A 13,712-nucleotide genomic window follows, 5' to 3' on the forward strand; every position below is an offset into this window, starting at 1 on the left:
CAGGTTCAAAATCTTTTGCTAATTGTAGCAGGAAAAGCAGCTAGTAACAGACATTCTTCTACTTGACGTTATAAATCAGTCTAACCCAATCTGATTCTACGTGCTGATATCATTTTAAACCTTTAGCTGCTTTACTGAACATGTTGAAAATGTTGAACATTCGTGCTTCATTAAGTCCAAAAAAAACGTAGAGAAGCAAACTTCTTGTTAAAGCTTTTCATGCCTTTATCGCTTCACAATTAGTTCCTTAGGGAGGGATCATAATGTGTATGTATAATAACAATAAGACTATATTCAAAATAAAACTTAATTTGTATGTGCCATTAGTGTGTATGATGATAATGATGATGATGATGATAAGGAATGTAATTATCATTATAGCAGTACATAAGGTATAATTAACAATAATCTTAGAACAATGGTTTCTTAGTTTCTCAGCGTATTCTGTGCACAGAGAATAGTAACTACTGTGTGAACAACATTGGTCTGGAACCTTTGAAACATGGTTTAATATCTGTTCCTCTGACAGTTACACTGTGGAAAGGCAGCCTATGTGTCCAATTAAACTGAGTGTTATGCAAGAGGCAGACCAAAAAAAAAAAAAAAAAAACTATGGCCATGTGCCAGGAGCACAGCTAATGTACCCATGTAAATCTGCCATGTCCTCATGACCCTGTGAAATCAGTGACTCAGTTTCTGAGCTCAGCAGAGTCAGCCATACCCCTGCACTCTGACTTCTCCAACACCCTGAAATCTGCAAGGAACATCTGCAAGATCAAGGAGGAAGGAGGAAGTTTAACAACTCAGTCCTTTTTCCTTCTCCCACTTCAAAGAATAATCTGAGTGGGCTGAGTGGATAATTGGTCGTGTTCTGGCCTCCGTGTAGGAGCCTCAAGACCCCAGGGTGAAGAAAAGGGCAGGAAGGATTAATGTCGACCCTGCAACCCAGGCAACCACCTTAACATCTTGTTTCTGAGAGCTGCCTACATCCACACCATCCCTGTTACCCCCCCTCCTCACCAGCCCCCGTGGTAAAGACTGCAACAATTAATAATTTATGTAACTCAGATACATGGTTGATAAGCCATGTATCAAAATATTTCATTTATATTAAAGTTTACTTGGATTTACAAAGTATTTGACAGAAAAAAGCTGCAGCAAATGAAAAGTAAATAAAATCAGAGAACAGAAATAAAGCCGTGTGTCTCTTACCTGTTGGATCAAATTCATGTTTGAGGGACACAGATGATTTGTCATTCTTAGGTTTCTTGTCTGTGGGGTCCTTGTTGAGAATGCTTGGGGTCCTAGAGAGACAAAGGGAGAACACACGTCATATAAAATAAAAAATAAAAAAATAAAAAAATACATTAAACATTTAAATTTAACTAAAATAATTAATAATCCACCACCTGTTTTTGACATAGCACCCAAAATATTTCCCAAACTTCCCCTACTTCCTTCCTGGTTCACTGCTGATGTTTGAAATTCTACTGTGAACTGCTTTAAATTAACAAAAAAAAAAAAAAAAGATAAGGTACAGCCCCTATTGAAGGCTATAAACAAACAGGATGATATCTTATGATGGACAATGAGGTGTTCAGGAGCAGTGAGGTCTTACATGGATATTACATCATGAATCTAATATCTATTATGAGGTATTATTCCAAATATGAAAATGCATTGACTCTGTTTTATACATATAACAAATATGACCTGCTGCTGCCAATTTAAGCCACGGTAATTTACTTTCTGAGATCTACATTTTTTAAGTGTGAGCTGTTTAGAGCTCTGCCCAGGTTAAAGCTGGTCAATCACAGATAAGAACGGTGAAGGTGTAAGTGGTCCCTCCTTCTCGACAGGTGGAATAAAACCGCTAGGATCAGAATCCACGATAGCAGAGACACAGGTTGTATTACACTGAGAAATAAACCTCTGCACAGTAAAGGTAAGGAAACAATTCAGGTTTTAAAAAATTAAAAACAAAAAGCTGCTTTACAAATGACTGTTTGGGATAATGAGATATGAAAGACCTGCCTGTGCAGGTGATTATAAACCTGAATAAATAAATAAACCTCAATAGTGAAAATGAATAAAGCTGAAAGTTATTTATCAACGAAATAAAAAAATATCCTTGAAAATGTGTTGAACATCTTCACCTTGATGCCAGAACAGCCCCACTCCCTCTGCTGGCAATAATATGGGTTAAATATTGATATAAAATGCATTTCCGTCCCAGGATGTTAACACTATGGTAGTAGTTCATATATTAATAGCATAGGCTCCCTCTCCTCATCCCCCCTCAGCACCTCCTACTTGTTCTGCAAGAGGGGGTTTTGTTTGTGCTGCTGTTCCTCCCTTGGACAATGGGGGCCCTGGGCTTTTAACAATGGCTCCCACGTCAGGGCCAACTTACTATACTGTGGCTCTGTGGGACAGATTCCCGGAAACGGAGACGAGGGGCTTTTGGCTCTGCTCCAGTTTCCTGAATGTGGGAGAAGGCTGGGAAAGAAACAGAGGAGGGGGGTGGGGGGGGGTGGGAAGGAGGAGGCGCACAAGTGTCTTTGAGGGAAGACAGAAGGCCGGGCGAAGGAAATTTCAACTTATCTCCCAGAGTGTGTGAACAGTCCCGTCTAAACTATCCTCACGGTGCGGAGCAAAGATGAAACAAATCAAATCCTGGGATATCAGACTCAGACAAATATAAAAGACAGAAAACCAGAAATATTTTTCTTTGTGTTCAACTCCCTGGAGCAAAATGAACCAGACTCAACAGCTGAAATCGATTCCACTCTCTTAGACACAACAAAACTGTCACAATTATAGACAAAATGCAGAAATTATGTTGAATAGGAGAGTAATAGGGTGAAAAGCTTATTTTTTCTCTGAGATTGGAAGGCCCACTTAAGAAGCCTCTGTGCTGTGGTTGCAGGAGATTAGCGGTTGATAAGACACGGCGAGACAAGGACAGACTGCATCCTGCTCAGTGGGTGGCAGCTAAGTAAGTGCTGCTGGGTAAGAGAGAGGAATTCAGCTTTCAGCTTCACACATTTAGCTCAGTTTTGATACTGAAGTGTACAATAATCAGAACAACAATATCAAAGCCCACAACACAACTTACACAAAATGTGCTACTGTTTATCTTCCAGTTTAAATGACTCAAGCTTTGTTCAGTCACAACAAAGACAATAGAGTGGGAGGATCTATTTTGGAGCCCCGGTTATATAAGTAAAAGTCACATAGACAATGTTCGGTGACTCACAACTGGCTTAGATCAGCGTGACGCAGAGACTGAATCATCACCACAAGAAACAATCGACTGCTTTGGAAGAGCTATGAAAATAAAGGACAAGCATGTGTTCATAAGTCAACTACGACTCCCACGGTGCATTTGGGTGAGAAACCAAAACAGCAATCTTCAGCTCGTATCAGGTCACTTCTTAATTCTGGGTTTAATTGTGGATCAGTTTAACATCTATGGCGCTGTGTTTTGTCATAACTGCAACGACACAACATTTTGAATTTGCTCCGATTCATGTCTTTGACCGACTTCTGGCAGCTGAGGTTTTTATTTTCATTGTAATATTTCGACATCCCAAAGCCAAACTCATGGAAAAATGTGTTTGTATCAAAGCTGAATTAATTAGAAGTGGTGGCCATGACATAAAAAAACAATAACTACATTACCAGGGAGGGTCCTGCATAAATATAAGCCACACAGATCAGCAGTAGATGTTTTCACTTCATCTCCATGTTGAGGTAAAACTGATCCTGCAGGACAAATGATCTGGTTACTGCTCTGTGGTGAGCAGACTAATGGCAGCACTGTTTCTAAATAGCCTCAAACAAACTGAACTGCAATTTCTTGCCTCTTATCAGCTGACATATACACCAGCACCGATGTAATGAGCTAATATCAGCTGATAACATGCGATCAATCCTCAAGGCTCTACTGCCAGCACAGTGGGAAAGTTGCTAAATGTCACAGCAGCTCGCCAAGTTGCCAACACTGCAGTGACATGGTTCATTAATATCTGATGCATTTTTGTGTTGTTCTGCTCAGTTCTTCAGAGGCACCAGAGGTTCACAAGTTCACAAACACAGGATTACAAAAGAAAAAGTGTTCCTGTCCACGTGAGACATTTACTGGCACCGCGATAAAAGGGAATCATTAATTTACTTGTTGTATTAGTGTCGCTCAGCGGGGAGACATGTCTGCTGGCTAATTTGCTCAGACTTTTTCAACTTGCCTTGTGCACAGTTATCAAAGTACAAAAAAAAAAAACATCCAGTGGTGCACTTGGGCCTCAGATGCCAAAAATACCAGACAGTTCCTCTGGGATGATAACAGCTAAGGACCCAGCTCCAGAGGGTTGGAGACAAAAGCCCAACAAGAAAGACGCTAAACCTCCAAATACACTAGAAATCAATATCTATTTTTAATGCAGTGAGATACAGATGCCTATTTCTCAAACTACAGAGATGCCTCTGTGACTCTGAGTCTGTTCCTAAAAGCAAAAATATTTCTGTCCTCTTTCAAAATCCACTCAGAAAAATGCTCAGTACATTGACTGTGAGGTCATATTTTGACCTTGAGTAATAAACACATTGCACCAATAAGTAAAAAATATAGAATAGAAACATGACTTGGAAATCCAGATGTCCCACAAAATATCTTACAGTTTTCCCACTTGCTTTATGGTTTAACATTTAATACAGTGCACAACCATCTTCGTATCATCATTTAACTTTTTCCTTATCACAAAACCAACTTTTAAGAGTGGGTGTTGTACATAGAACTGGTATAACTAATAAAAACAAATACACAAATACCTTGATGGCAACCATGCAAAATTAATTTCATATGTGTTTGTATTTGCTGTATATTTATAAAAACCTGCCCAAAATCAACTAACAGGAGTAAAGGAGAAGGCTTAATTAAAACAGTGCAGTTAATTCCTGTTAAAACTCCAGAGTTGTTGACCACTTTTCCCTTTAATTAATTAACTTATTAACTTTTATTTCCTTCAAGTCATAGATTCATTTACTCATCTTAAAAGAAAGATTATTAACCTGTTAAAAGCTAAGGCTGGTGATATTCTATATTTTATTGTCAACAAATCTCATGAAGATGCCAAAACCAATAATGTGTTAATCCATCTCTGAGTAGTCTCCCACTTTCCTACTCACACTGTAGCATTAAGCCTCAAACCCACTGGATGTGGATCTTAAAAAACAGGTCACAAATGTACAGTTTCATTTAAAAAAGACCAGATAACTACAGTTTTTAGCAAATGTTACACAGACAGGAATAAACGGGGATTTGTTGGGGACTATTTTCAGCTGTGGACTGATACATTATAGTATATTCATCATGTTTCCAGCAGCAGGATGGTGTACACTACACTGTGTGTGTGTGTTCATGGTAATGAAGGAACATGTCACTGGGTGCAAAGCTTTAATGTGTTATTAATAGTTTGTGGAGACAATGGAGCTCTATGGCTCAGAGGAATACGTTATATCACTCCTTGGCAACACAGACTAAACCTGTTCACTCGTCAATAAACAATAACTCCCCTCTTTGATTATTAGAGCTTTCCAACATGAACATTTTCATGTTTGTTTCATTAATGAATCATTTGCATCTGACATGACTTGGCTCCCACCACTACATCAGGACAAACATCCAAATTCAATATAAGAGTGTGAATTCCTGGTAATTATCTAATCAAGTCGCAGTAAAACATGTGAGACACGTCCAAACACGGGATGAATGTAAAGTCTTTGTTTAAAAACTGAAATCTTTACACAAGCTGAGTGATTTTATTCAACCAAACAACTGAATCACTCAACACAATCTCCTTCTTTAAAGTCATGTCTCCCACCACCAGCTACAGAGATTATATCACAGGCCTGCAGAACAGTCTGTAACATAAATAAAGCTTTAATTTCCAATAAATTCCCTGACCAGAATGTGTGTTGATAAGCTCTCTGGGCTCATAAATCACATCTATATTGATAACGTCACAACGTGTTATTCCGATCGTGACGGCTGTTTCCTCTGGGAGAACTTGTCTGTGGGCTGATTTATCCCAGAATAATGTCATGTAAAAAATGTACCTTCATTATCCAGCAGTCAGGGATCTTAATAACAGACCCGTCAGACACAGCGTAAAGTCTGACCAGGAGTCGTTCATCAGTAAATGACTGAAATTACTGCATCTCAGCATGAACGGCTGAGACTGCACAACGTGTTCTTTGCTCTGTCGGGGTTTTGGTCACTTGTCGAAAGCGATAAAGCTTTGTTTGTCTTTAGTGGCATTTTTTTTTTTTTTAAAAGTCTATTTCATGAATCTCAGTGGCCTCCCCAGTCACCAGATCTGAACCCAGCAGGACACCTTCAGGATGTGCAGCTGACAAATCTGCAGAAGTTTCCTAGTGTAAGTGAAAGTGTAAGTTTTAACATTATTTAACAAAGAATAGACATCTAAATAAATATATATATAAATACCTAACACTGCATTTATTTACTTATTTATTTTTTCTCTCTCTCTCTCAATAAATCAAATTATATATTACTCATATATCTATAGCTATAGCAATGAGCTGTCAGTTGTTCTCTGTAGTAGTAGTGCAGTTAGCTTATGTTAGCTTCTATCTTAGCTTCTCTTAGTAATCGTTTTGAGACTCTTTGCGGTGGTTTTAAGATTCTTCATCACCCTTTTGCGTCTGTGTTGAGGTTGTTTTTCATCTGTTTGTGGTCATTTTGTGTCTTTTAACTGAGCTCAGTCAGTCAACAGTCACTTCATACAGAGGCTCTGACCCAGGGGTCACCTGACCAGTGGGCCCGTTTTATCCAACCATGCCTAGACACGTAGTTTTTATGCTTATAATCAGCCTCCTGCAATGATACAGATACATCAAAATATACCACATTAACATAGCATAATGTGGTTTTTAATCTATTAGGTAAAATACTGCTGATCTCAGAGTGTCATGGTGTACGCAGAAGCACGACAGTGGGCCCCATCTGGTCGGGGGCCATCCTGCAGCGATGTGTCACCAGCGGCACTGTCAGTCAGCCAGGAAGGGCCGGTGGCCTGGTGGGCCCGACAGACATTGTTTAACAGTGATGTCACCACTTCCCGTCAGAGCCCGGGGTAAGGTGGAGTGGGGGGAAAGGGGTGGGCAGTGGAGGGGCGGCCGGCAGGCGGGAAAAACACACAGATCAGCAAAAGTGTGTGACAAAGAGCAAAAGAGCCGGTCCACAGCCTGCAGCCATTCAGGTTTATCGTACTCTGCTCTTACACTTGGCTGGACACATTCAGGAGTCTGGCAGGTTTGGTTGTATTTACAGTAAACTAAAGTCTGAGGGAAACTCTTGTCCCAACAAGGGGAGAGAGAACAGCGATTACATTCAAACGCACCACGACTAAAGGCAAATAAAGTTTTCATATCTGACCAGATGACCTCAGTCACTGACAGGGTGAAGCCTATGCTACAGCCTCCTTCTGGCTCCATCTCACTGCCTCCCTGACCTCACTAAAAGAACACTGAGGGGCACATTTACATGTATTTGCTTCTGCTCCTACATCTGCAGCAGCTCATTACATATTCAGCTCCTGGACTCGGACTGACCTCCAGTAGTGAAACAGAGGGTGGAGCAGCTCAGATGGTGCTGATGTGATCTCATTTGCGCTTCTTTTAACCAGCCTGCTCCAGCTGGCTCCAGCCTGCTGCACCTGTTTGATAAATACAGCTCATGTGTGGGGCAGAACGTGTCACCTCCACACCTGGAAAACAGGCGCCAAACCACACTAAATCTGTACATGTGCCTTTTACATGCTGCTCTAGTCTTTCATATATAACAACGCACACTTTCAGGAGACTCCTCTCGAAGGCATTCATGCAAAAAGTGACAGAAGCAGCTGTGTGAAGAACGAAAAGAAGAGAGCTACAGAGAGTTCAAACCGTGCCCACTTTCCCCTCCACACACCTGACTGTCAGATTTGTCTGTTTCTGAAAATTGTTGGACAAAATAAAACATCAAAGTTATGTCAGAGATTTTAATAAGTAGGACGTTGCTACGAAAATGTCCACGGGGAGAAACACATGCAGTCAGATGATCAGACAAAAAATAAAATTATCCTGCATTGCACACAATTACACACAATAAGTAAGGTAAATCAAAGTTGATCCAAAGAGTCAGTCCATGAACTGAGAGGGGCACCGGCTGTGTAATAATTGAACTGTTTGCCTTTTGTTTTCTATCCCATACAAACTGACTAACCTGACAGTTTGTTTAAACATGTTCAGTCATCTGGCTGCTTGTTCTTTTCCCCCTTTGGATCCATTTTTATCAACGTTTCTATGCTCTCAGGTCTCAGCAATTTGGTGAGGACAATGTTATTGAAACCGATAAAAACAATGGCCTAATGAAAATAAAACCCATGTTGTAATAAAACATAGTTTTTCCTTTAAAGGCCTATTGGTCCACTGCTGCTCCACAACCTGCAGGGAACTAAAGGTTCTGTGAGCCCAACAAGACCTGCACGGTATTCATGAGGAGAGAGGAAGGTTTCAGTCCGTCCCTTGAGGCTATGCAGACAGGAGAACATGTCCCACGCTGGGGGTTGTCACACCCTGACAGTAAAACATCACTAACGTTAGGAGAAAGCTCGCAGGCTGCTCCAACTGAATTCTTCTCACTGAGAAACCCTTCAACATCGTCCAACATGTGATCTACCCACTGCTGGAGCTGGCACAAACGTTGCCCGGCAACTGAACCCTCTCTGCAGCGCAGGCTCCAGCAGCAACCTTCAACATCCACAGACAAGCGTGTCGGTTACATAATGAAACGACGTCAACTTGTCATAAAAGAGCAGCAACCTCAGTGTGCACCTGAGAGGTGTCAAGTCTGCACAGGGTTCGGCTTTCGTCTCTGAGCTGCCACCACAGGAGCGGGCGGCGGCTCAGGGACATGAGAGGATCTGACAGCAGCAGCGACATTCAAAGTCAACTAATGATGAGATGAGATGTGTCTCAGTGAAAACACTCACAGTGCAAACTGACACAGGTGAAACTAAGGCGGAAGGACTTTGGATACAGTGCTACATGTTATATTATCTGGTAAATAAGTGTCATGAGTGAAGAACAAAGTGGCACAGGATGTGATGAGAGTCATGTTTCCCATGTTAAATGTGACAGATGTACACACTGTCCATCCACTGACTCTTTGATGTGGCTGGAAATATTCTCACTTGAGCTGATGATAATTCAGCACCATCGCACCAGAATCACGTTTCAATGTTACAGTCTCATCATGTTATTGATCTCAAACTTTGTATTGCGATGAGTTTATTACTGAATTAATTGATCAACAGAAAATCAACTCCTGCTCCTCCAATGTTTGGATTTAGTTTTTTCTGTTTTATTATCTTTGCAAACTGAATATCTTTGGATTTTTGAGTGTTAATGTAAGATATCTGAAGACAACTAATCAGCTGATTAATCAATAATGAAAATAATCTTAAACTGCAGCCCTAATGTTGTTGACAGTTGCTGAAGTTACAGTCATATGCCCATAAAAAAATATATATACTACTAATATATTGGCAGAGTTTAGAAAATTAAACTGGTATTTAAAGAAAAGAAGTAAATAAAATAACACAAGTAATGTCTTATAAAAACCATAAAACTAATAAAACATCCTACTTTATATTTTATATATATTGTTTTAATAAGCAATACACAGTTTTCTCAGTGTGACACTGGCGTGATGTTATTCCCACCCATCTTCTATACACAATAACCTCTGAGGCAGAGGTCAACCCACCTGAACACCTATATGAGGTTTGTGGAGCTACAGTGCTTTCCACCACCATCATCAAATCATTAAATGATGGAATATGTTTTGGAAGAAAAGTGTTGATCTCTCCAGCAGAACAACACCTTGAGAAAAGATGTCTGTGTTAAATTTGGTGGAACTAAAGTGTGACGTCTAGTCAGTGACTATCCTTATCGCTTCAATCATTCAAGTCCTTCATACAATGACTCTATTGTTTAAAAGGTTACAGTTATCATAGCATCAGCTCTATGACTAAAATATGACAGAGAAAAAAAAAGGAAGTGGTATTTTCAAAATTTTTAAAAAATGCTGACCTTTTTCTGCTGGGTCTACACTGAAAAGATGAGTCACTTCCCTGTCTGAAATTTAATTTTCAAGATAAATTCTTGCTTTTGGCAAGAAAATGTCTTTTGTATCAAGGAGACCTTCCTACTGTTACTCTGTGGTACAAAGACATCTTGAAGGTATCACCCATATGAGAGGATCAGCCCTGTGCTGGAAGGTGTTGATCAGTTTGTTTCTGAACATTTGGGGGCCACTCATGGACCATCTCTCAGCACAGTGTCAAAGGGACTTTCTGTTTTTGACCTGGAAACCTTCAGGACATAATATTAATACAGTGGACTGACTTGGAATAAAGCAAGGTCAAAGGTGACACACCCAGTGTCCATTGCCGTTAAAAATAATTCAGTCAATGACGGAAAATATTCAATTAACATGACCCCTGATTAGCCAAGGTTAGCATGAAGACTGGAAACACAGGGAAGCAGCTGGCCCGGCTCTCTCCAAGGCTCAATAATCCAACTAACAACACTTCTAACGCTCACTAATTAACACCCTGTATCTGGTTTGTTTAATCTGTACACCAACAAAAATGTAAAAAGGATCATTTGTGGTTTTAGGGGGAGTCACATGCTGGAAATATTTCATGACAAACAACATTCAAGCACAGTGATCATCTAATCATACACAGCTTCCTGAGGTCTTATCTTCAGAGAGAGGTTGCCAGCTTTGGTATCGGAGGCCGCTGACAGTATGTGGCAACCCAAGAATTAAACAAACCAGATCCAGAGAGTTTATGAGTGAGCTTTAGAGGTGTTGGTGGGTGTGTTTCCAGTCTTTATGCTAAGCTGTGCTGCAGTTTTCATGTCGTCTGGACATTAAGTGACATTTTTTGGAGTTGGGCCATTGACTGGTTTTATTACAGGCTCATCCAGTTCTTGTTGACGTACAGTATTTCATCCAAATGTGACTGTAGACATGTAATTACTACTGTCTGTCCCTCTGGTGTTTATGGTTTTAAACCGTATATGGTGTTTATATGGAACGTGTGATGGAGACATTAGAGAGAATCAAAAGGCCCATTGTTCTAGAAAAGCAGCAGAGCAGACGAGCGACTCGGTCCTTTCTGCAGGCTGAAGGTCAAGAAATCAAATGACTTTGTTTGACTTTCCGAGGCAGTCATGTGTGCCTTTATTTTGGCGTTTCCTCAGAGGAAACTCCTGATTACTGAGTGTAAAAATATACAAGTGACTTATGTGGGATGGAATCTGAAAAGCTGAAAGTCAACCAATAATGTTCCTACAACATTTCACCTCATATGGTTCTTACAGACGTGGGAAAACTGCCCAAAATGTTTCAGGTTGGTAACAACGAACTCCAGAGCTGCAAGACTTTATCATGACTTTATCAGGGCAGATTTCTCCACCAAGAGCCAGACGGAAAAAAGGACACAAATTAAATGTTTGTTGGTTTTTTTTTACCACATTAGACTGTGTTTTCTGTGATCAATAAAGGGGAAGTCATGTCATTACAGAATCTAATTTCTATTTTTTATGCACAGGTTAATGTGATTTTCTCACTTTTATTTGTGTACCATGCTGCAGCCTGTTATAAAGACATGCTGTCAGTAAGACTCATGCATTAACCCTGCTGACTCTGTGACTGTGGTGTCAGTGAAACATATGGAGGTGTCTTCTGAACCTCTCTCCTCCTAACTATTGGCTTGTTTCACTGCACAAATACTGAGGAGCATGTTTACACTGGGACACAACAAGTGGTCAACCTACAGTACAGCCAGATAACAATGAAAAGTGTCAGAGTAAAGTTTCTGGCACAAAACGTTTTACCAAAAGAGGGATATGTGCACTTCAGCATCTTGACCTGTATATTACAAACAGAGAAAAAAGTATAGGAAAGAATGATTAAGTCCAGGAAAATGCCCCCTGTTGGTTTGACAGGAGAGGCTGTCATCAACAGTGAAAGCTATTCACATTCTCCAGTGAACACGGAAAAACCAAATCACGTTCTGTTCCGTTTTTTGTTTTTATAGAGGGGAAAGTTTTACGAACTCCGTTGAGAAATCTGTCAATTTGAACTTGACCTGAATTTCCCAGATAGACATTGAAAATTAAAAAATAATTAAATAACTCACAAAAAAATATCAAAGGCTTCTACTCATGTCGGCGTATGTCCATTAGATCAAACACCTTTATATTTATTGAAATTGAACATCTGATTTGCATCCAGTCGAATCCCCCAAGCGCCATCGTCTCCTACCACAATGAGGCGTGAACGGGGCAAACTAATATAACCACGTTAAAATACTAATACTTTGTGTTAACTTGGTGCTTTTTTGTCGAATAAATTACTTGCCGATTTTACAAGAAGATTAAATTAAATGCAGTTTATGGCATATCATGTTCTAGCACTTGTGTGTACCTCCCAACAAGCAACAGAACCTTAAATGAGAAGATTTTTTAATGGAGTTTGGCTTTCTGTAGTTTCGATTCATAAACACAGCAGAAAAAACCTTATAACTTGGTAAATTGTGAACAAATACACAGTATTCAAAGAGAGAAGAAGACAAAGGATGAGCGCTTAAGGAGAAAAGGTGTTGCCTACCTGTCAGTGAGTGTTGACTGTGTGCCACTCATTGGGCTTCCCGTACAAGTTTCCAAGGACTTCACCCAAATAACATTTTCACAATATCGTCCCTGTCTTACTGATTGAAACGGCTCTTATGTTCTGCCTCCTCGGTGTCCGTCCGTGCCCTTAAACGTGGTTATATCCAGCACAAAGAGTTTTTAAATCCCGTTATTCTGATGGGAGAGTTTGCTGAAAATTCCCAGGGCAGTGAAGTTGATCAACTATTACCCCAGCGTCGCTAATAAAGCCCTGTGTGCAGAGCTGCAGGAAATGAAGTGAAGAGCTACCTTTTCCTTGGGGGTGTGAATATATTTAATTCGCCAGCCGCTGTTTGCATCAGAGGACACATCTGGAAAACCGGAGAGATCTCACTGCTGTGAATGTTTTTCCCAACTTGCACTTTCTCAAATTACCTCCAAGTCCAAGATGAGAAAATCTTTATTTTTCCTGAGGAAACGCTTCCATGATGACACCCCAGCCTGCTCCTGGTGTCCGGAGAAGTACTGCGTCAAACTTTGGCTGCTGGGTCCGACATGAACTTTTACCTTTCTTATTTCCTCTGTGCTGATCTGGAGGCGCTGCGGGTTCTGCAGCATCCTCATCCAGCCCCGTTCGCTTTCATCTCCACTGTTCTGTTCAGCAGCCTTGCTTTTTGTTCCGTACTGTGATGCAAATGGAAAAAGGAAATGCTTCGCCCCCCCCAAAAAGAGTAAAAAGAGGAGGAAAACCCACCTTCCATCCCGTTGCGTTCAAGAGCACCTCGTACTTCGCAAAACTAACACATTTGAACAGTGGTTGAAGAAGCGCTCAGATCTTCATTAAAGTAAAAGTGTCAGTGCCACAGTGTAGAAAAACTTTGTTACTAGTAAAAGTCTTTAGTAAAAGTACAAACATCAAAATATACTTTAAAATATACCTAAATATTATTGTGTTACGATAA

At 40.3% G+C, this 13,712-nt stretch overlaps 1 protein-coding gene across 2 annotated transcripts in view; it reads right to left on the bottom strand.

Annotated features, from left to right (window-relative positions):
• The window catches only part of arhgef12b (Rho guanine nucleotide exchange factor (GEF) 12b), a 35,751-nt gene extending 22,270 nt beyond the window's left edge, over nucleotides 1-13,481 (bottom strand). Inside the window, exons 1-2 of one of the 2 annotated variants that reach the window (XM_071506585.1) lie at nucleotides 12,749-13,481; nucleotides 1,213-1,304 (exon numbers count right to left, since the gene is read on the bottom strand). In XM_071506585.1, coding sequence (XP_071362686.1) covers nucleotides 1,213-1,304; nucleotides 12,749-12,780 — 124 coding nt within the window. In that variant the 5' untranslated portion in view covers nucleotides 12,781-13,481. The remainder of the gene's footprint in view (nucleotides 1-1,212; nucleotides 1,305-12,748) is intronic. The other variant, XM_071506584.1, reaches the window with a different exon arrangement.
• Nucleotides 13,482-13,712: the final 231 nt, after the last annotated feature.

The sequence above is a fragment of the Trachinotus anak genome, unplaced genomic scaffold (assembly GCF_046630095.1).
Source record: "Trachinotus anak isolate AG129_WGS33_773 ecotype Australia unplaced genomic scaffold, CSIRO_AGI_Tana_v1 ptg000020l, whole genome shotgun sequence".
Taxonomy (NCBI): Eukaryota; Metazoa; Chordata; class Actinopteri; order Carangiformes; family Carangidae; genus Trachinotus; species Trachinotus anak.